Source organism: Sorex araneus, chromosome 3 (assembly GCF_027595985.1).
Source record: "Sorex araneus isolate mSorAra2 chromosome 3, mSorAra2.pri, whole genome shotgun sequence".
Classification (NCBI taxonomy): domain Eukaryota; kingdom Metazoa; phylum Chordata; class Mammalia; order Eulipotyphla; family Soricidae; genus Sorex; species Sorex araneus.
Window position 1 is genome coordinate 47685765 of NC_073304.1, and position 24568 is coordinate 47710332.

The 24568-nt window shown below is 42.9% G+C and overlaps 1 protein-coding gene across 1 annotated transcript in view; it reads left to right on the forward strand.

Annotated features, from left to right (window-relative positions):
- NID2 (nidogen 2) overlaps positions 1-24568 on the forward strand; it is an 83034-nt gene that overhangs the window by 32725 nt on the left and 25741 nt on the right. The window contains exons 8-11 of the mRNA XM_055133867.1: positions 233-463; positions 14115-14258; positions 15946-16074; positions 17699-17842. Of these exons, the coding sequence (XP_054989842.1) occupies positions 233-463; positions 14115-14258; positions 15946-16074; positions 17699-17842 (648 nt within the window). The remainder of the gene's footprint in view (positions 1-232; positions 464-14114; positions 14259-15945; positions 16075-17698; positions 17843-24568) is intronic.

Sequence of the window (24568 nt, forward strand, 5' to 3'; positions counted from 1 at the left end):
GAAAGGACTCAGGCACTAGCCCCCCGGTGCGCTCAGCGGCGTGGCCAGCACTGAGAGGGAACGACTCTGCCAACAGTGGCAGCATTGATTGTAGCCCCTTCCTTCAACACTAGTTTTCAGTCAGTTCAGGTTCTTGAGATGGTTTGGCCTGTGTCTTGTATACGTTCAGGAGCTTTCTAAGGGAACATGCTCCAATTCAATGAAAAACTAAAAAAATGTGTATCTGTTGCAGCTGTGACCTCCACAAGTACTAGAAACTACACTCTCAGGCGTGGCGCTGTCAGGGAGAACAGGTCCTACCACGTTCGCCAGAACATCACTTACCAGACGTGCAAGCACGCCCCCAGGCACGGGGCCCTCCACCTCACCCAGCAGCTCACCGTGGATCGGGCCTTCGTCTCATACCTCGAAGGCGAAAATATGCTTACATATGCTGTGAGCAATCAGATGGGCCCTGTTGAAGGTATGGCTTCCCTTTCGTTTAATTTGCTTCGGTTTGGTTTTTGAGACTAGACCCGGTAGTGTTCAGGGGCTACTCCTGGCTCCGTGCTTGGGAGTTGCTCCTGAAGGTGTTTATGTGGCGACAGGAATCAAACCTGAGCCTCCTACATGCAGACCATGTGCCCTTTGAGGTATCTCTCTGACTTTTTATGTTTTTAACTTGAAAATTAAAAAAAAAATCATTAGCTTACGATGACCACCCCACACCTTCCCTTCCCATGATTGTGGTTGTGCTATCCAGGGATTGTACACTTGTGGTGTCCACTGGGGGTTAGAGAGGCAACATCAGGGATCAGACTCAGCAGTGTCAGGGTTCAAACTGAGGGTATCACCCAAGGCAGGTGTCCTACCATCGAGTCTAAGCTATGGGCTCTCCTTTTTACTGTTGTTGGACAAAAATTCCATCTAACCCTCTTTATGCCCTCTAGTCGCCTCAGAATGATTCACAGAAGTTCCTCAGGGGTCTGAGTGCCAGTCTCTGTGTTAGGGACCAGAGAGAAATTTGGGTGCTGTCCTGGGTGGAGGTGGAGGCAAGGACAAATAGATCTTTCAGAAACCATCCCATCAAGATCAGGAATTGAAGGTAAGAAGAGGCTGGTTTGTAGCATCTCTCCACTGTATGTGCCAGTTTGTGAACAAGTAGGGCTTATCCAAGAGAAACAATGTTGCTGACAAGTATTCCTTGTAACTAAGGGGACGGCAGGCTATAGAGGCTATGTCAAGGCTACCTGGAGAAGTTCTTACAGAAGTCACAATTCAGCTAAAAGTTGAACACTGAAGATTTCACCAAAAGAGGGTGGGCAGAGCGCCTAGAAAAAAATAGCACAACAAAACAGAACTGAATGTAGGAAAAACACAGGCATAAATATATACATAAAGACTGGGTGCTTTCTCTGAAGTTAGATATGGATATCTGTTTTCCACTTCTACTTAACACTATCCTAGAATTTCTAGCCAGGCAATGAAGCTGTAGCACTATAGCACTTTCATCTGTTGTTCGTCGATTTGCTCGAGCGGGCACCAGTAAAGTCTCCATTGTGAGACATGTTATTACTGTTTTTGGCATATTGAATACGCCATGGGTAGCTTGTCAGGCTCTTCCCTGTGGGCAGGATACTCTCAGTAGCTTGCCGGGCTCTCCAAGAGGGATGGAGGAATTGAACCCAGGTCGGCTGCATGCAAGGCAAATGCCCTACCTGCGCAATGAGGCTAGACTACTAAAATATATTGGGAGGGATTAAGCAAAATTATCTTTATTTATTTATTTTTTTTTGGTTTTTGGGTCACACCCGGCGATGCACAGGGGTTACTCCTGGCTCTGCACTCAGGAATTACCCCTGGCGGTGCTCAGGGGACCATATGGGATGCTGGGATTAGAACCCGGGTCGGCCGCATGCAAGGCAAACGCCCTACCCGCTGTGCTATCACTCCAGCCCCAAAATTATCTTTATTATCACCTGAGATGACCTTGTGTTTAGAAAATACCGAAAAAGTATTTTTATATAGTAGTAGTGAACAAACTGAAAAAAATTCCATTTCAAAACTAAAATGTTTCAGAATACATCTGTAAGAAGTATGATTCTTTTACATCAAAACACTTTTTTAAAAAAGAAAGACAAATAAATGGGAAAAAAATTTGTTCATGGTTCAGAAGACATAATATATATATATATTTTATTGAATCACCATGTGGAAAATTACAATGCTTTCAGGCTTAAGTCTCAGTTATATAATGCTGAAACAACCATCCCTTCACCAGTGCACATATTCCACCACCAAAAAAAACCCAGTATACCTCCCATCCCTCCACCCACCCACCCCCACCTGTGTAACTGATAAATTTCACTTTACTTTCTCTTTACTTTGGTTACATTCAATATTTCAACAAAACCTCACTATTATTGTTAGGAGTTCCCCACTAGAGTTGGACCTGCTGTGAAGAGATACGAGGTTTTGGATTTCTGTATTTTAGCAACTAAGTCCAGGGAAATTTCTTCCAAGGATCATTGCAAGCTTGTACCTCTCATTTGTGGTCCTCATAATATGGTGGTCGCCACGCCCTTCCCTCCCTCCTTCCCTCCCCCCCCCCCCCGCCCCACCCCGGCAAGGAAAAGGCGAGAGAGGAAAACCTTTCCCCTCCTGGCAGGCATGGGGCCTCGGCTTAGTTCTCAGTCTGGAGACATTTCTGCAAAGAGCTGCCGGTACCAAAAGTAGTTTAGCTGGCCTCTGGAATCATGCTTGTGCAGCTGTGGTGAGGCCACACACGTGCGGCCGCTGGGATCACATCTCGGCGGAGAGTCAGAAGGCTTAATATTATTTAACTGCTAATACTTTCTAAATTGATCTTTAGGAAGATCACACAGTTATCTTGGCTAATTTTTACCCCCATAAGTGAAAAAGTATAAGTGGAATTTAAGAAACTTAGACATAATCTTGGAAATATTATTATTTCAACATAATCTTGAAAAAGAACAAAGTTGAGATGTGCATATTTTCCTGATTTATGCACATCTGACTTGGAATAATTAAGGCATAGGAGAGAATTAAAGATCATATCCATCCTGACTTGGAATAATTAAGGCATAGGAGAGAATTAAAGATCAATGGAACAGGGAGCAATAGTAGAGTGGGTAGGGCATTTGTCTTGCAAAAGGTCGACCCAGTTCCATCCCCAGAATCCTATATGTAAGGTTTGCTTGGACCAAATGGTGACTGCTAGGGGTCAAAAGGTGATTGGCTGATAAGATAGCAACATTCCTGGAATCAGAGATCACCCTGCCCCAGCACAAAAGACCCACCTGGTGCCAGGAAGCTATCAGGCTATATTCCATACTTTCTTACATCCACCCTCTACAGAAAACAAAAGACCAGACCAAACACACCGTCCCACTGATCTCTGTTCCTTTTTTGTACCCAAGACAACTTAAAATCCCGCTTAGCCTTTCCCAGGGCGTTGTTCTGTTGTTCTACTCCAGCCTTGCCAGGGTCCTGCAGGTCTGCCCAGAAGCACGCCCCAATTTTCCTATTTCTTCATTTTACTCATTTCTGTCCCCTCTGTCTGTGCTGGATGAGGTCTCTGACCCATCACTATATAATACCCTGAACAACACCAGGAGTAATTCCTGAGGTTAGAGCCAGGAGTAGCCCCCAAGCACTGCTGGATGTGGCCCAACAAGGTGATAGATAGATAGATAGATAGGTAGATAGATAGATAGATAGATAGATAGATAGATAGATAGATAGAGAAAGATGATAGAGAGAGATCATTAGAACAGAAGTGAGAATTCAGAAGTAAGCACCCACAGTATAGTTTATCTGTTTTTGGTAGAAGTTCCAAATCAATTCATTGAGGAGAATGACTAGCCTTTTTAATAAAATTCAATGTCTACGTGTGAAAGAATAAAGATGGATTCTCTGCCTCAAACATGGGACTGGAGTGATAGTCCAGTGCATAGGATACTTGTTTTGCAAGAGGCTGACCCAGGTTTGATCCCCAGTACCCCGTATGGCCCCTCAAACTCTGCCAGGAGTGATCCCTGAGAGCAGAGCCAGGAGTAAACCCTGAGTATTGCGGGGTGTGACCCAGAAACCAAAACAAAAACAAACAATAACAAAAATGGACTTGTGGGTCAAAGACCTTTGCACATTTTATTTTATAATTTTTGGTGATTTTATTTTTATATATAAAACTTTAGAAATAGCTTAAATTTTAGAAAAGCATAGAGGTAGGTATTTTTGTGTTTTTTTTTTTTTGGCTTTTTGGGTCACACCTGGCGATGCACAGGGGTTACTCCTGGCTCTGCACTCAGGAATTACCCCTGGCCATGCTCAGGGGGCCATATGGGATGCTGGGATTTGAACCCGGGTCGACCACGTGCAAGGCAAACCCACTGTGCTATCTCTCCAGCCCCGAGGTAGGTATTTTTGATCTGAATTTGGCAATGACTTCTTAGATATAAGCTTAATAGCATAAGGAATTCAAAAAAAAAGAGAGAGAGAGAGAAAGGTATTTTATAAAAGTTCCAAACTTTTGTGCTTCAGAGAACCTTACTAATAAAGTAAACATGCAACCCACAGAATGGAAGAAAGTATTTAACAAGAGACTAGTATTTAGGGCATATGAAAATCTCTTACAACTCAATAACAAAGAAAGTCTAATGAAAATATAGGCAGGACATTGGAATCAATTAGTAATCAAAGAAGATGAGCTCATGAAAAATGAGTGAGTTCATGGGTGCAGATGGCTGTGTCAGCCTCCTTGGGCTCAGATGTGCAAGTGTCATGTCAGCAGTGGGTAAACAGATGAAGGGTACTAGACTCTGGACGCACAGGTGACATGACATGCAAATCCTAAGCTCATTGGCTGCTTGTAGAAAATTTGGTGCATGTCAAGCACCGAGTGACTGAAAATGGAATTACAAGATCATGAGTTCATAGCACAAAGATGTCAGTTGATTTGAGAGAAATTTGAATATCAGAAGGGGGAAAAACTTGTTACTGCAGATTTCCTAAGAAATAATTTCAACAATTACTTGGGTCTTTTACTTTCAAATGCCTATGCGGCCATCACTGGTGCATCATGTAAGAACAGCAATAGTTAAAAGCTCTCCCAGAGACGTGGGATCACATGTTGAATTTGGAGTTGTTTAGGGGGAAAAAAAATCCTGGTATATTTTTCTGGGTCATACCTACCAAGGGATAACAGAAAATCAGAAAAAGCCAACAAATGGGCCAATTCAAGTTGTTATTTGTCTTTAGGATTTTATGATTTTCCATTCCACCTAGGTCAAATAATAATTCCTAATAGGAGCAAAGAACATTTTCCCCCTGAGGCCAAGTACTTTTCTTTGAGGCCAACTACTATATGTTGTATGAATGAACTCATTTAATCCCCTTAACACTTCTTAAAGAAATGGGGTGACTTTTTTTTTTTTTACTGAATCACCATGAGATACAGTTACAAAGCTTTCATCTTTGAGTTTCAATCATGCAGTGATCAGACACCCATCCCTCCACCAGTGGACATTCTCCACCACCAATATCCCCAATATACCCAATATACCCCCCCTTTCTAACCCTCCCCCTGCCTCCATGGTAGACAATTTCACCCCATACTCTCTCTCTCTCCTTTTGGGCATTATGGTTTGTAATATAGACACTGGGAGGCTATCATGTTTGATCCTTTATCTTTTAGCACACATCTCCCATCCCGAACGATTCCTCCAGCCATCATTGTCTTAGTGATCCCATCTCTATTCCAGCTGCCTTCTCCCCCAGCTCATGAGACAGGCTTCCAACTATGGGGCAATATTCCTGGCCCTTGTGTCTACTGTTCTTGGGTGTTAGTCTCGAGAATATTATGTAATTTTATATTCCACAAGTGAACGCAGTGGCAGGGGGTGGTTTGTACTAGGCTTACTACTCAGAACCTGCGATATAGACCTGCCGATGCAAATGAACCTGGTCACAGCTAGAACGGGGCAAGCTGGGATTCATCCCAACCCTGCTCAGCTCCAGAACCTCACCTCTTGCGGCTCCTCCGAGGACTCTGCCCACCTCAGCACTGCCTCATTATGTAGACTAAACTCTGAAAGTAGAAGTGCGTGGGATTTTTTTTTTCCTCCTGGTGTTTGAGCCTACTTCATCCACCTCTCCTTACCACAGCAGTAATACTCATTATGCCTGAAGAAGAAAAAAAATGGGGAGGGGTGGGGAGAAGAAAAACAACAAAAAATATGATCTTTTCCTTTCCCTCTGTGTGGAGCTGGATCTTACTAAGTCTTCCCCTTTTTCCAGAGGGAGCTATTGTGGGGTTGGAATGCGGAGAAACGGCCCAGCTGCACCTTCCCCGGGGTGAGGAGGAGGCCATGCTGTTTGGTCTTCCCTGGGAGACATCCCAACCGGCTTTGCCCACCCCTCGCCCCCACTGACTTCCCGTTTTTCCTCACACAGTGGAGCATCAAGTGTGGTTTGGCTGTTTTTCTCTGGGGGGTCCCAGAGCAGGCTGCAGGAATACTTCCTATCCTTGCAGTCAGCTGAGGTAACGCGGGGTAGCGGGGCCCTGAGCAAAGCTGAGGCAGCTGCTCCTTTAAGGAGAACCACTCTTCCCTTCTTCATGAAATGAGTAAATTAGTTCCAGATCCCCTGTCAGAGAGTCAGGCCGCTTAAAGAGGGATAGGGTTAGGAAGAAAGACATGGGGCGTCTCTAGTTACTATAAAAGGGTTTGAAAAGCTAGAGACAATGAATAGCTAGATAATTTTAGAAATATAATTTTTTTTGGTCCATTATTTATTTTCGGCATGCATCTCCCATCCCAACTGGTTCCTCCAGCCATCATTTTCTTAGTGATCCCTTTTCTATTCCATCTGCCTTCTCCCCTCTGCTCATGAAGCAGTCTTCCAGCTATGGGGCAATCCCCCTGGCCATTGTATCTACTGTCCTTGGGTGTCAGCCTCATGTGATGCTACCCTACACTCCACAAATAAGTGCAGTCCTTCAGAAATATAATTTTTAAATAGTGTTGGGTGCCGGGAGATAGTATAGCATTTAGGGTGCGTGCCTAGCATGTGCCCAACCTTTGTTCTATCCCCATCATCACATGGACCCCCAAACTTCACTGGTTGCAACCCTGAAGGCCCCTAAGCACAGCTGGGATGGCCTAAGAAAACCCTGGTACCCCGGACCAGCCCAGCACCACATCTGCAGGCCCTAGCATTAAACCACTGGCTTAGTAGTCAAGAATTGCTATGGGGGTCTCTGGGCCTCAAGAGCACTGATTAGGAGCTTTACACACACACACACACACACACACACACAGATAAGTGACATTTGTTAAAATCAGATACAACAAATAAAGCCCAATCCAAGGCCCTAACGGGCACAATCCCTGATTTTCTGTTTGCTGTCATTGTCACAAAACTGTACTGATTTTTGAGTGTGTGTGAAACTGGACATTGAGAGATGAACCGGGAGCCACGGCATGAGAAGCAGACCCTCCGAGCCTATTGACTGTGATCCTGAGGTCTCCTATCCCATTTTGGCACCAGAGCGGATGCTTGAGCCATACATTTTGACTGTGAACTGAGCTACAACCTCGTGCAACCTGGGGAGAGGTTTTTTTTCCCTCTCCACCCCATTTTTCTGAGCGAAAATGGCAGCGGTAGCAGCCACGTGGTAAGAGCCACCCTCTAAGACCCCTCCACCAGGAGGTAGGACTTTCTTTAGTGACATAGCCTGTAGGTGGTCCTGGGAGGGGGGGCGTTCCCGGCGCGCCTTCCGCCCAGAGATGAACCGGGAGCCGTGGCACGAGAAGCAGACCCTCCGCGCCTATTGACTGTGATCCTGAGGTCTCCTAACCCATTTTGGCACTAGAGCGAATTCTTGCAGTCATCCATTTTGACTGTGAACTGAGCTAAAATATTAGAAACCCAAAACCGCACGGCCGCGATAGCGGCCACGCGGACTCAAAGTCTTCACTCTTAGCAATGAAGAGAAATTATTAGATGATGCCTATTCAGCAGGCCTAATTGTTGGGGAAAATTTCCAATCAATAATAGTGAGTTCTGTATGGAAATATGGAATGTACTCAATATAGAGAGAGAATAATGGGAATATCATTAGCTACTTAGATGGGGGGTGGGGTGGAAGGGGGGTGTATTGGGGTTCTTGGTGGTGGAATGGGTACACTGGTGAAGGGATGGTGGTTTAATCAGTATTTGAGTATTTGACTGTGACTTAAACCTGAAAGCTTTGTATTTTTTTTCTTTTTTTCACGGTGGTTCAATAAAATATTTCTTTAAAAATGAAAAAAAAAGCAAAACATGGCATTAGAAATGAGCACTTTAATGTTTAAATTTTTTTAGAAATAAAACCAAAGTAGAACAAAATGAAAAAAAAAAAAGAAACTGGACATTGAAACCCCATCCCATTGAGCCACATACCAGCCCTTCAAACTCTAATTTTTCAACAAGGAGCTCCTGACTTCTATTATTCATAGAGCTCTGCAAATTATACAGTCCACTCAGGATAGAAAGTCAGGGAGAATCAAGTATGGATATTTTTTCCCTCAATTTCACGTGGGTCGTATATTCTGCCCAAACTGATAAATCACTTTTTTGTGTGTTGTTTCCCTCCACCTTTTTTTATTTTCTTTTTTCTTTTAATGCTTAGCAGAGTGGTGAGCTCCTGACCACAACCTCTATGCTAAAAGATTGATGCCAGAAAGTACCAACAAGAGAACTAAGCATGATTTATAAATGAAAACACACTTGTTGTGTGGGAAGGACAGGCACTTTTTACAGAATCTCCAAATATGGAGAACTAATGAGGGAGGGATATGGACTTTGTCTTACCTTGCACCATTGATGAGTGGCTGTGCAATGATACTCTTATCCATGACCCAGGCCAGGGAGAAACTAAGGAACTTGGTGGGTGCCATCGGCTAATGAAGCCTTTCCTGCTGCTTTTCTCCATCCCATCTGCCAGGTTCCTCAGGGGAAGTCCAGGGATATCTAAGGCATCTGTGTGGTTTGGTTAGCAAGACATTTAGAAAGTACTGAAACTATTTATTGGTCTTTTTGTTTGTTTGTTTGTTTGTTTTGCCAAAGATCTTCTTACCCCAGCGAGTATCATGGAGGTGAACCATGAGTAAAGCCTTGATCATCCCAAAGTCATTGGAACTGAAAATTTTGTCAATCGGACTGAGCTTACATAAGAGGGTCAGGGGTGGAGGGAGGTACTGGTGAGGCCCCTGGAACACTGGTGGTCTTAGAAAGGGGCCTTGGGCATGCCTAGTAGTATTTAGGGGCTATTCCTGGCTGTGTTCAGACCTGACCCCTGGTGGTGCTCAATGAACCATATGGGGATTTCAGGGATTTGAACTGGGGTCTGCAACATGAAGGCAAGTGTCTTATTTCCTGTACTACCTCTCTTCATTTTGGGGCCACACCTAGGGGTTCCCAGGGCTAACTTCTGGCTCTGTGCTCAGAGCTCAGTTTTGGTAGTGCTTACGGGACCATATGTTGTCCTGGGGATTGAACTACATATAGTTAATCATCTTAACCCTTGTACTGTCTCTCTGGCCTTCTGGCCCAATTTCTTAATGTCTTACTCTATGGATTTTTAAAAAGTGTTTTCTCTAAGTTATTTTATATAGGGTATCACAACCTCTGTTAAATTTATTTCTATATGTTTAATTCTTGGGGTGCAATTAAGTGTATTGCTTAATTTCTAGTTCATTATTTGAATACAGAATATAATAGATTTTGGTATATTGATTTTTTTGACTAGATACTTTGCTATATTCATTTCTAATAGCTTTATCATAGTCATTAGGGTTTCTGTATATTATAAAACCTACAAATAATGATAGCTTACTTCCTTTCTGATTATCTAGTTGCTGTGGTCAAGGTGTCTAATACTATTAAATAGAAGTGTAAATTAAGAACAGTCTTGTCTCATGCTTAATTTTAAAGAAAGTGCTTTTTTTTTCACCATTAAGTAGATATTAGCTGTGGAGCTTTAATAAATAGGCTTTATTATGCTGATCTATGGGGGTCCTATCCCCCATTTTATTGAGTTTTATCAATATATGTGTTGAATCTCTTCAAGTGCTTTCTTAGCATCTATTCATATCTCATGATTTTTTTTATCTTAATGATAGTATATTACACACTAAAATAAATTAACAAAATTAATTTACATATATGGAATCCTCTTTGTTATCTTAGAATAAACCCTATCTGATCATGATATATGATCCTTTTAATGCATAATTAAATTAGACTTGCTAATATTTGGTTGAGAATTATTACATTTATGTTTGTCAGAGTTTTCTTTCCCGTGTGAGGTCTTTGACTGGTTTTCATATGAAAATAATGCTGGATCCCAAAAGTATACTGGAAACACTTCTTCTTTTGATTTTTACTAAAGAATGAGAAAGTAGCATGAATTATTCTTTAAAGGTTTGATAAAATTCACTGGTAAAGCCACCTTGACCAAGACTTTGGTTTTGGTTGGTTGGTGGGTTGTTTTTTATTTTATTTTTTTATTTTTTTGCTTTTTAGGTCACACCCAGCAATGCTCAGGGGTTACGCCTGGCTTTGCACTCAGGAATTACTCCTGACGGTGCTTGGGGGACCATATGGGATGCCGGGGATCGAACCCAGGTCGGCCGCATGCAAGGCAAACGCCCTACCCGCTGTGCTATCGCTCCGGCCCTTTATTTTGTTTTTCACTGTTTCAGTTTCCATAATTCTGATGGATGATTTAAGTTTTCTATTTCTTCTGGAGCAGTGAGAACTGGTGAGAATCAGGCAGGGCTAATGCTTAACAGTATGGTGATCTAGACAGGGACTCTTATACTAAAATACATGGTAGTAGCTTAGTTATCATGATTTTAAACCTCATTAGTAGCAGAGATGACTTGCTGGGAGGCCTGGGTGAGTGACTAGACTTGTGAAGTCTTTCTCATATAAGATAAACATTAATTCCAGAAAGAAACACAGTTAAAACCTCAAATGAAGATTAACAGTAGCCCCACTGAGAAGGAAGAAGGAATGCAGGCGTTGGAGACAGGGTAGGCCTGTCCACGAGAAATATACCCGTTGCTCATTGATTTGCTCAAGTGGCACCATTAATGTCTCCATTGTGGGACTTGTTACTGCTTTTGGCATATCGAATACACCACTGGTAGCTTGCCAGGCTCTGCCATGTGGGCAGGATACTCTCCGTAGCTTGCTGGGCTCTCTGAGAGGGACAGAGGAATCAAACCCGGGTCGGCTGTATGCAAGGCAAACGCCCTATTCGCTGTGCTAGTACCACAAAAATAAAGATAATACTCTCCTCAGTGTGGGCATAAAGAATTAATGAGATGGTAATGTACCTAAAACAGTTTTTGCCATACAAGTGCTTAATAAGTGTTGCTATTATACCAGATATAGAAATAAAGCCCTTTGGGGGAATTCACAGCTGTTAAGTCACCACCACCCAGTGGATGGATGGATGGATCCATGGTAAGATTAATCCTAAAGAGTCCAAAGTCATTCCTAGAGTTAGAAATAAAACTGGGGTTAAGGCTCAGGCCTTGTATTGCTCAACTTTGATTCAATCCCTGGCACCACATCATCACAGGGTGACCCAAAGTATCCCTGGCACTGTAAGACTCAAACAGCACCACATCCTTGGGCCCTAGCATTGAACTGACAGCATGGTTGACTGATAATCACCAGGAGAGACCCCTAGTCCCTGAACACTGCTTGGGAGATTCCCAACAGCAACATCAGAAAATTAAAAGACATTTGTATTCATTTGATCTCATAATACTTTACAAATGTAGAATTTTCTCATTAATTAAACATTGACTGATAAATATATTTAACAAGAGACTGCCTACCCAATTTAAAGTAAGAAAATTTACTTATTGTTTTGTTTCCTGGCTTTGTTAATCCAGGCAATTTTCCAATTTCTCACACATTTTCATTATCTCTGGGAAACTACCAGTAGGGGCTACACTCGACTTCACAGGCTTATTCTGGGAATCAGAGACTATAGAAAAAAACCTGAGTGCCCTAGAACAGATTACTGGCTGAAGAAACTTTCGTACATCTATACAATGGAATACTATGCAGCTGTTAGAAAAAAGGAGGTCATGAATTTTGCATATAAGTGGATAAGCATGGAAAGTATCATGCTAAGTGAAATGAGTCAGAAAGAGAAAGACAGACATAGAAAGATTGCACTCATCTGTGGAATATAGAATAACAGAGTAGGAGACTAACACCCAAGAATAGAAGAATAGTAGAAATAAGTACCAGGAGGTTGACTCCATGGTTTGGAGGCTGGCCTCACATTCTGGGGAGAGGGCAACTCAGAGAAGGGATCACCAAGTATAATGCGTTCGGAGGCCATGCGGGGGGGAAGGATGAGGCAGGCTGAATATAGACTAGAGACTGAACACAGTGGCCACTCAACACCTCTATTGCGAACCACAACACCTAATTAGAGAGAGAAAACAGAAGGGAATGCCCTGCCACAGTGGCAGGGTGGGGTGGGGAGAGATGGGATTGGGGAGGGTAGGAGGGATGCTGGGTTTACCGGTGGTGGAGAATGGGCACTGGTGAAGGGATGGGTTCTCGTACTTTGTATGAGGGAAACATGAGCACAAAAATGTATAAATCTGTAACTGTACCCTCACGGTGATTCACTAATTAAAAATAAGTAAATTTAAAAAAAAAAAAGAAAAAAGAAGTACTTTTCTGTAGGATAACATTGGTTTGTCCTTTCTGCCTTGCCACAGGGAGCTTAGGTTTATTGGGTTGTTCCCATCACACTGCTCCCATTCCTCTGTGTTTATTTGTAACTTCTTTCTTTGTGCCCTGTTAACTTGTAAATACCGTTTTTCTCTTCTTTTTAAGTCTTTTGCATCGTTAATTCAGAACAATGTTCTTTTTTTATGGGCACAAGAAGACAGAGAGTGCTATGCTTTTGTAACTTGGGAGTTAACGATCTCTCAATGATATTTACCTTCTGGGCATCTGTTCTCTTGACTTAAGTCTCAGTTGCCTTAACTTCCTAGCATCCCCAAAAGCAGGGTCACAACAAGGGACCAGATGGACCCAGGGCAAGCAGTGAGCGATGTGCTACCCTGGCATCGAAATGGGCCTGGTCAAAGTACCATAATGCTTAACTGTAAGTTAAGAGCTTGGCATGGACAACTGCTGTCATGATCCAAAAAGCAGTAACTAGATTCGGATACTGCTAGGGTTAGGAAAGTTAAACTGCTTGAGCACTGTAGTTTGAGTCTGTGACAAGATGTTCCCAGGAGAGCTGTCCTACAAGCCTCAATGTATCTCTTACTATGTCCATACAAAAATAACTTATATTAAGAAGTAGAATTAAGATGTTAAGCTATTGGACTGAGGAAAGGAGTAAAACACCTTACGTGGTATTTTGCCCTTGAGCGAAGGAAGGAATCTTCCTTAAGAAATTATGTTGATTTTTCTGCGGGACTGGGTGTAGCCCAGAGTGCTGGATACTTGAGATATGAGAGTTGGGGTTTTTGGGAGACAGAGCAGGGAGCAAGATGGAGTATGGAAAGATGAGTGGGAGAGACAGGAGATGGGAATGAGAGGCAGGAGTAGTGTGAGGCTAGAATGGGGGCTCAGAGAAATTGGAATAGATGTGTAGGGAGAATGGAATAAATGGCATCTGATCAACCAACTGGCTTGGCCCTTGTTTCCTCCTCTGTCTGCCCCATGGCACAGGCTGTTCCGGCTAGGTGATAGGCCGGGCAAGATCCTCCAACCCAGGCAGCGAGTGGGAGAGTTGTTGGGGCCTCCCCTTACCACCCCGGAGATTATACACTTTTCAATGCAGGGTGCCCTACATTGGATATGTTGAGCCCCTTGTATACAAACCTGCTGTAAATATGAAAAAGTGCATTGTCTGTAGAAAAGAGGAAACCATTGGGCCAATGAGTTGTGTTGCCATAACCCAGTCTGACTTTGGGTGTTGATAGTTTAGTTCAGGCAGATGAGTAGCCAGTCACTCCCAAGCGCTCTGATCTTCGCCACCCACTCTAAAATCATCCCATGTATTTCCTCTTCCCACACAGGAGACTATGATGGGACCACAGTGAATCCATGCTTTGATGAGAGACACACTTGTGACACAAATGCTCGGTGCCAGCCGGCATCAGGTGTGCTTTACACCTGCGAATGCATACCTGGGTTCCATGGGAATGGATGGACGTGTCTGGGTAAGATGCCTTTATTTTGTTTTTTTTTTTTTTTTTTTTTTTTTTTATTTATTTATTTATTTATTTTTTTTATTGTGGAAAGTTACAAAGTTACAAAGTTTTCAGGTTTAAATCTCAGTTATACAATGCTCGAATACCCATCCCTTCACCAGTGCTCATATTCCACCACCAAGAATCCCAGTATAGCTCCACCCCGCCCCCTCACACCCCAAACACCCCCACGCCCCTAGCCCCCCCACCCTAAGCCCCCCCCCGCCTGTGTAACTAATAAATTTCACTTTACTTTCACTTTGATTGCATACAATATTTCAACAAAACTCACTATTATTGTTTGGAGAGTCTCTCCCCTAAAGTCAGACCTGCTGAAAAGGAAGCATTAGGTAATTTGTTTTCCATTGCTGAGGATGAAGAAGTGTGAGGTCGAGTGACCACACTTAGCGGCCTCTCAGTTTTGGGTTTCTGTAATTTAGTATTTTAGTAACTAAGTCCAGAGAGATATCTGCCAGAAGTAAGATGCCTTTATTTTGACCCAAACAAATAGCACTGTTTTGGAGATCTCCATGATCAATGAGCTCAGCAACTATTCTAGCTGCTGTTCTCAAAAAAATATATATTTAAAAGCAGAAGCACATTTGGGTTAGATTTGAGAGGACCTTTTGAAGGTGGGTCTTGGGGACTGGCACTCTGAAAAGAAAACATCTTGCTGCATTTGGGACTGGAGAGCTAGTATAGCAGGTAGGATGCTTGCCTTGCACACGGCCAACTCAGGTTTGATTCCCAACACCATATATGGTCCCCAGGGCCCTGCCAGGACTGATCCCTGAGTGCAGTCAGGGACACACACACTACTACTAATGTCTACTGCAGTTTTTGAATATTTCAAGTTCATAAAATTTGTCATTTTAAACCTCTTTCTAATATGTATAGTCATCTTTAGGTTTTAGACATTGTGCTTTCTCCCTCACTTACTATCTGTATTTCAAAAAGCCACAGCAGACATTAGTGGTGGGAAATGAACACTGATAAAGGGATGGGTGTTGGATCATTGGATGACTAAAACCCAATCATGAACAACTTTGTAACTGTATCTCCCGGTGATTTTATTAAAAAATTGACCCAAACAAATAGACCCAAAAAGCCAGAGTAGGGATTTGTTTACATTTTGAAAGAAACATGATTGTCATTTTCCTTCCAAATGTGTCCTTATTTACAAATGTTCAGAGGATTCTTAGAATGTGTATTCAAAATGCACCTCCCTGTGGCTTTTTCCTGAATGGCTTGAAATAAATGTTTCTTATTTTAACCTGCAACATGTTTCCATATCTGGTGCTTAAAAAAAATTCTACATTTCAGCTTTTATTTGTTTTTTTGGCCACGTCCAGCAGTGGTCAGGACTCCTGGTTCTGTGCTAAAGAATCAATCCTGCTAGGCTCGGGGAATCATATGGAATGCCAGGGATTGAACCCGGGTAGGCTGTGTGCAAGGCAAGTGCCGAACCCCTTGTACTATTGCATCAGCCCCAAGCCCCTCTTTTTTTTTAATGTTGTTTGATTTTGGTAATTTCCGTTTCCGATTCATCCAAAATCATTTGTTTTGTTGCAAGTGTCATGCTGCTGAGAAAAACCTCGTGATCTGAGACCTGTGACTTAAAGAACTTGATTTGAGTTTTGTTCCTGTTTCTTCTTAGATATCAATGAATGTTCGTCCGACTTACACAACTGTGGCCCCAACTCCATTTGCATCAACCTGGTAGGAAGCTACAGGTGTGACTGCGTCAGTGGTTACCAGCTGGCAGATGACTTACACACTTGCACCCGTGAGTGACCAAATCCTTTCTCTTCTTGGTCAAAATTGTTGTTTGATTCTCTATTTCCAGTTTTTCATATAGAAGTTCTGCTGTGTTAAAAGGAAAAGGAGAGAGAGAGAGCAAGAAGGAAAGTGCCTCTCATAGAGGGAGGCTGGGGGTGGGGGATAGGGGACATTGGTGGTGGGAAATGTGAACTGGTGGAAGGATGGGTGCTGGATCATTGCATGACTGAAACCCAATTATGAACAGCTTTGTAATGGTCTATCTCACAAATATTCAATTCAAAAAATTTTTTAAAATTAATGTGGAGTTCATGCCCAATTCAATCAGCTTAATCAATGACTAAATAAATAGCAATACTCCTACATTAAATAAAGAAAAAAAAAGAAGTTCTGCTATGTTGTTTTCTAGGTACACCAATAATTTCCATTGAAATAATTCTAAGTTCTTTCAGCCCTGTTTTCTGTTTGCTTCATTTTGTGGCTGTTGTCTTCCCCCAAATAGATGGTTTTGTCATGGAGTTATTGAAGTATGTTTACTTCATTTGGGATGCCCATAATTTTGGACCAGTTATGTAATAGTAGGACAGACTTCTAGTATATATTATCAGCTCTAGGAAGAGGTCAAATAATTACCAGATGAGCAGGAAATGGATTTGTAACTCAGATTAACACAGGTGCTCTGCCAGTGGATCCTCAGAGGATCTACATCTGTAATAATGCTTTCCAGGATTCCCAAAATTATACTTTCTATTTGTTTGTTTGTTCTTAGTCACCATGAAATTACAAAGTTGTTCATGATTGGGTTTCAGGCATGCATTGTTTCAACACCAATCCCTTCATCAGTGCCCACTTCCCTCCACAAGTTCCGCCCCTCACCCTCTTTGCCTCCAACCCATGGGTTGCCTCTTCCAGTGGCACTTTTTAAAAATAAATGATTTTGTATGTGGTTTATTATACTTTTGCCAATAGGGTTTCATGCATACCACTTCACTACCTCTCAGCACCACCTCCTCCTGTTTGATCTTCCCTCCACTGCAGTCTACCTCCTCACTCCCCCTTGTCTATCTCCCAAACCCCTCAGGTGGTATGTTTCCTAATGACTACCAGTTCTCATGTTATGTTTCCATTGTTGATTCCAAAAATTATTCTTGGATCTAAAAATAAATCCAAAAGAACTAGAATTCTGAACTCATCCCAATGAAAAAGGCTAGATGAAGATAGATCAAAAAAATGTGTTGAATTCAGTGGAATGAGAAAGTAGAAATGACCCTAGAAATATGTGTGTATATGTGTGTGTTTGTGTAGCATTGTTCTGAAGAGTTAGAAATTCTAACCAGGGACCTTTCTGATAACTGATATTTGTGCATTATATTTTAACCGAAAGCCGTAACCAGCACTTCTTAGATATAATATGTGTAGACTCTCCCTGTACAAGCCACTACTAATCTTTTCAAAGTGATTCTAATTCATGGTCTCAAAGTTAGAGCCTGAGAACTGGCATGACTTCAGAGGCCTCACCTAGGCTGGAGCAGGCGGGGGGGGGAGGGGGGCATGCAACTTCCTCTGAGAAGACAGGCTCACACATTGACAGGCTGAGCTCTTGGATATCCTTGCCCTCTTGTCTTTTTCAGTTATTGAACAAGTTACCAACCCCTGTGAGGATGGCAGTCATACCTGTGCTCCCGCCGATCAGGCCCGGTGCATCTACCACGGAGGACGCTCATTCAGCTGCACCTGCCTGCCTGGCTACGTGGGCGATGGGCACAGGTGTACTGGTGAGTACCAGGGGCAACACGACCACTCCAGAAGGTCATCTTGAATAAACATCTCTGCATGGCAAGGACCACTCTCAGGAAGGGCTCTCCGTCCCCTATGATCCCCTCACAGCCTTGGAAAGGCCAGATGAGGAGAGAAAGGGTGTGCTCTGAGTCCCAAAGGAAGCCCAGGTGACATCCCTGGACTGGATGTTGAGTTTATACAGTGTCCTGGTGGAGATGTGTCTGAAGCAGCAGGGGGGTTAAGGATGGGGTGTGGACTCAGCCACCCTGTGACTTGCTCTTCTTGGAGCTACTATATGCTGAAGGAACTTCAGGAAAAACCTGTGTTCCATCAAGAAATCTCTATCTTTTCATCTCCTTGGTTGATTAATGGCATTCAGTCATGCCTAACTTTTAGTTGCTACTCTTTAGCAACTGGTTGAGTGGTATTTTAAACAGTCTTTAGAACACAATTACAATCCTCCTCCTCCTCCTTTTTCTTCTTCCTCTTCTTCCTCCACCTCCTCCTTCTCCTCCTTTTCCTCCTCCTCCTCTCCTCCTCCTCCTTTTCCTCCTCCTCCTACTCCTTCTTTTCCTCCTCCTCCTTCTTTTCCTCCTCCTCCTCCTTCTTCTTTTTCTTCTTCCTCTTCTTCCTCCTCCTCCTCCTCCTCCTCCTCCTCCTCCTCCTCCTCCTTCTTCTTCTTCTTCTTCTTCTTCTTCTTCTTCTTCTTCTTCTTCTTCTTCTTCTTCTTCTTCTTCTTCTTCTTCTTCCTCCTCCTCCTCCTCCTCCTCCTCTTCCTCTCCCTCCTTCTCCTCTCCTCCTCCTCCTCCTCCTCCTCCTCCTTCTTCTTCCTCCTCTTCCTCCTCTTCCTCCTCCTCTTCTCCTCTTCCTTCTCCTCTTTTTTCATCCTCCTCCTCTTCCTTGGTACTCAAGGCTTACTCCTAGTTCTGTGCTCAGAGTTCACTTTTGGGGTGCTCTAGGGACCATAATGTCTTGCTAAGGATTGAACAAAATAGACATTTCTTTTTAAAATTTCCCTCTCCTCTCTAGAAAGGAAAGAAAACCTCACTGATATCAAAATTACCCTAATTACCTAATTACGAGAACTGTATCCCAGAAATTAATGCAACTTTTTACAGAATTTTTTTAAGAAATATTTTATTGAATCACCGTGAAAAAAAAGAAAGAAAAAAAGTACAAAGCTGGGGCCGGAGCCATAGCACAGCGGGTAGGGCGTTTGCCTTGCACGCGGCCGACCCGGGTTCGATCCCCGGCATCCCATATGGTCCCCCAAGCACCGCCAGGAGTAATTCCTGAGTGCAAAGCCAGGAGTAACCCCTGAGCATCGCTGGGTGTGACCCAAAAAGCAAAAAAAAAAAAAAAAAAAAAAAAAAAAAAAGTACAAAGCTTTCAGGTTTAAGTCACAGTCAAATACTGATTAAACCCCCATCCTTTCACCAGTGCACCTGTTCCACCACCAAGAACCCCAATACACCCCCCTCCCACCCCACCCCCCAACTAAGTAGCTAATGATATTCCCTTTATTCTCTATATACTTTGAGTACATTCCATATTTCCATACAGAACTCACTATTATTGATTGGAAATTTTCCCCAACAATCAGGCCTGCTGAATAGGCATCATCTAATAATTTCTCTTCATTGCTGAGAGTGAAGACTTTGAGTCCGTGTGGCCGCTATTGCGGCCGCACGGTTTTGGGTTTCTAATATTTTAGCTCAGTTCAAAGTCAAAATGGATGGCTGCAAGAATCCGCTCTGGTGCCAAAATGGGTTAGGAGACCTCAGGATCAGAGTCTTTAGGCGCTTCTCGTGCCTCAGCTCCGGTTCATCTCTGGGCGGAAGGCACGCCGGGAACGCCCCCCCCCTCCCAGGACCACCTACAGGCTACGTCACTAAAGAAAGTCCTACCTCCAGGTTGAGGGGTCTTAGAGGGTGGCTCTCACCACGTGGAGGCTGCCGCTGCCACCATTTTTGTTCAGAAAAATGGGGTGGAGAGGGAAAAATCCCTCCCCGGGCTGCACGAGGTTGTAGCTCAGTTCACAGTCAAAATGCATGGCTGCAAGAATCCGCTCTGGTGAGAAAATGGGTTGGGAGACCTCAGGATCAGAGTCTTTAGGCACGGAGGGTCTGCTTCTCATGCCCTTTTACAGAATTTTATAAAAATCATCACACCAGAATACCTGGCCAACAATTCAAGTTTAACTTGGTCAGACATAGTAAGTGAGGTAGTTTCTTAAGAATTAGGCCTAATTCTCTGGGTCAATGTTTTCTTGTCAATGTTCAAGAAACTGGCATTAGTTTAAAATAATTCAGTAAACTTCAATAAACAAGCATTATTTTAATTGCTTGATAAACTGGGATTAGTTTTAAATAGAAATTATTAAGTATATTTACATATAATCCACTAAAATCTTTCTGAGCAATGATTTTTTTTGGGGGGAATTAAAACTCAATTTCATACATTTCTCTTGGTACAAAGACACATATGCAGACCTGGTTAAAAGCTGTGTTATGTACATTATGGTAAAATGAGGTACCGAGAATTAGAGGAAGGGGTGAAGAAAGAGTCTCTTTGGGAAAGAGAAAGTGGAAAAGAACAAGTTCTCCCTTCCCAAACTATTGTTTGCACCTGAAGTTGTAGTGCTGGGCCCACATAGGTGATTTTCTAAGGAAAACCTGTATCTCTGGGAGTGTCATAGCATTTAATCATAGCATGTGATCCCTCCGCCCCATTATCACACACACACACACACATATACACATGCAATGTTGCATTTTTATTTTTCTCTCCCCTCATTTTTTTTTGCCTTTTCTTTCAGCAGGATAGGCTAACTGGGCCAGCAGACTAAAGCCTTGAATCATTGGCAGAATATATGAAGAAAGACAATTCATTTGTTCACTCTTCCCAGACATGACATTGATTTCTTGGTTGGTTGCTTGCTCATTGCTTGGGGGATATTCCTGACTCTGCTTGAGGGTTCCTCCTGGTGGTGCTCAGAGGACTGTGTATTACTAGGAATTGAATCTGGGCCTCCAACATGCTATGTGCTCACAGTACTCAGTATGTTGAGCCATCTCTCTCTCCTTTGGCATCAATTTGGCATTTCCTGAATCTGGCTCTTGAATGTTTTGACTTCAGCTAAAGAGAAGGTTTACAGCAGGTACAGCAGGTCAGGACTTTATCACACATACAGCCAACCTGAATTCAATCCCAATATCCCATATTGTTTCCCTGAGTCCCACCAGGAGTAATCCCTGAACATAGAGCCAGGACTAAGCCCTGAACGCTGCTGAATGTGACTCCAAACCAAAAATAAAAATAAAGCTTCTATAGAGCTTTCTATAGAGCTTTTTTGTATTTTTTTGAAAATACAATTTATATTGAAATGACCCAAAGTTCTAAAATTCAGTTTAGCTTTATTTATTGTTTTTCATTTTGTGCCTAAAGACACTACCAACTGTAGACTGAGTTGAAATGTTTGTGAACTGAGAATGGGATAGTTTCGTGTTTCCACCACTGTCCAACTGGACCGGCCAAGGATTCCCATGTGATGATGCTCTTCCCAGATGGAGAAGGGCTGGAATATGTGGGGGCTGGACCGAGTACACAAGCTCCTCATGTTTATCTTAAATCCCACAGTGGGAATACTGCTTTTCCCAAACTTGTGGAACTTATCATGCAGTTTGATTTAACACTCTGTTGACTCTAAAAAATGAGAATATATGAATAAATAATTAGAATTTCATATTTAAACATCTGGATTCTGTGTCAGCAGAAATGCCAGGGTTTTCTTGGAAAAGGCTTTTTTTTTGTTTTGGGTCATTGGGCAATGCTCAGGGGTTACTTCTGGCTCTGCACTCAGGAATTATTCCTAGTGGTGCCAGGAGGACCATATGTGATGCCAGAGATTGAACCCAGATTAGCTATGTACAAGGCAAGTGCTGTACCCACTGTAATACTTCTCCAGCCCCCTGAAAAAAGCATTTCTTTGGCCACTCCTGGTAGTGCTCTACCATTGTTTAGTTGTTTGGTACTGGGTGTGTGTGTGCGGGGGCAGTATGTGTGGGGAAGTGTATCGCTCTTGAAGGTGCTCGGAGGACCATGTGGTGCTTGATAATCAAATACAGGCTTCCTAATGCAAAAATACAACCCTTGGGCTATCTCCCTCACCCCAGAGAAGTTCAATAAAGAAGCTGACATTAAGTGCAGTCTAAATGTGATGAGTGCTTGTCATCAGAACACTAATAGAGGTTACATACATGCCCTAGTCCTTTCTAAAATTATTTTATCTTCCTTCTTGGAATTCCACTTGTCCTATAAGGCTTGTTACCTGCGGGGTCCTATTGGGATCCTGAAATTAGCTACTTTTTCATATTGAAAACTATAGAGAACTGTCATTTTGTTGTTGTTGTTGTTAGCATTGTTCTCTTGCAGATTGCTGCCATTTTTCTCCTTTGGCTTTTTTGGGGTCATGCCTAGTGGTTATTAGAGATTATTCCTGGCTCTGCACTCAGGGATCACTCTTGTGAGGCTCAGGGGACCCAATGGGGTGCCAGAATTGAACCAGAGTTGGCAGCATGTAAGGTAAGCACCCTATCAGCTGTACTATCGCTCTGCCCTGATTTCTGCCATTTATGAATTGTCCTAATTTCAGTCTCATATTTGGGATTCTCTTTTCTATGTAGAGCCCTACAAATTAAAACATACCCAGATCCATCAGTTGCTTCTCCGTGATATCTGTATTAGATATCTACTGTTTGTATAAGAAGTATCCCAAAATGTAATAGTTTAAAACAATACTGGTTACCTGAGCACCCCGCGCTTCCCTTCCCTCCGGACTGCCGGCCTAGTGGCCGGCATGCCGACCCCCCAGCGCCGCTGCCATTCTGTCTTCCGGCAAAGGTCTGTGACGCTCCCTCGACCTGCCCTTCCGGACCCAGCTTGCTCCGCGGCCCTGAGCACCCCGCGCTTCCCTCTCCTCCGGACTGCCGACCGAGTGGCCAGCACGCCGACCCCAGCCCGTTCACCGCTGCCGGGTTGTGGGAAAGGGGCGTGGCCTAATTGTCAGGGGGCGTGGCCTAAGAAAAGTGGGCGTGGCCTTGTTGCCGGCGGATTGATAAACCACTAGCAAGACTCACAAAGAAAGAGAGAGAGAGAACCCTTATAAGCCGAATCAGAAATGACAAGGGGGACATCACAACAGAAACCAATGAAATTCATAAGATCATCAGAGACTACTTTGAAAATCTCTATGCCACGAAACAAGAGAACCTAGAGAAATGGATAAATTCCTCAACTCCTATAATCTCCCAAGGCTGAACCAAGAAGACCTGGAGTACCTGAATAGTCCAATTAACATCAAGGAAATTGAAATGGTAATCAAAAGTCTTCCCAAAAATAAAAGCCCAGGTCCAGACGGATTCACTAGCGAGTTCTTCCAAACATTTAAAGAGGACCTTTTGCCAGTCCTTCTCAAGCTTTTCCAGGAAATTGAAGAAACAGAAACCCTCCCAAACAGTTTCTATGAGGCTCATATCTCCCTAATACCAAAAGCAACCAAAGACACCACAAAAAAAGAAAACTAAAGGCCAATATCCCTGATGAACACAGATGCGAAGATTCTCAACAAAATATTAGCAAATAGAATTCCACAACTCATCAAAAAGATCATACATCACGACCAAGTGGGATTCATCCCGGGGATGCAAGGATGGTTTAACATCCGGAAATCAATCAACATAATCCATCATATCAACAAAAGAAAAGATAAAAATCATATAATCATATCAATAGATGCAGGGAAAGCATTTGACAAGATCCAGCATCCGTTTATGATGAAAACACTCACCAAAATGGGTATAGAAGGGACCTTCCTCAATATAGTCAAAGCCATTTATCACAAGCCTATGGCAAGCATTGTCCTCAATGGGGAAAAACTAAGAGCCTTCCCTCTGAGAACAGGGAGGAGACAAGGATGCCCACTCTCTCCACTTCTGTTCAATATAGTACTGGAAGTACTTGCAATAGCGATTAGGCAAGAAAAGGATATTATGGGCATTCAGGTAGGAAAGGAAGAAATCAAGCTCTCACTATTCGCAGATGATATGATACTATACCTAGAGAACCCTAAAACCTCTACCAAGAAACTCCTAGAAACAATAGAGTCGTATAGTAAAGTTGCAGGCTATAGAATCAATACCCAAAAGTCCATGGCTTTCCTATATGCGAATAATGAGAGAGAAGAAAGTGACCTGAGAAAAGCAATCCCGTTCACAATTGCGCCTCAAAAAATCAAGTACCTTGGAATCAGCTTAACAAAGGAGGTAAAGGACTTGTATAATGAAAACTATAAAACACTACTTCAGGAAATAAAAGAGGACACGAGGAAATGGAAAGACATCCCCTGCTCATGGATTGGAAGAATTAATATTGTCAAAATGGCAATTCTTTCCAAAGCATTGTACAAATTCAATGTGATCCCTATAGGAATACCCTTGACATTCTTCAAAGAAATGGAGCAAGCGCTCCTGAAATTCATATGGAACAATAAGCCCCCACGAATAGCTAAAACAATCCTTGGGAAAAAGAAAATGGGAGGAATCAACCTCCCCAACTTCCAACTCTACTACAAAGTGATAGTCATTAAAACAGCATGGTATTGGAACAAAGGCAGAGCTGCAGACCAATGGAATAGGGTTGAATACTCTGACATACACCCCCAG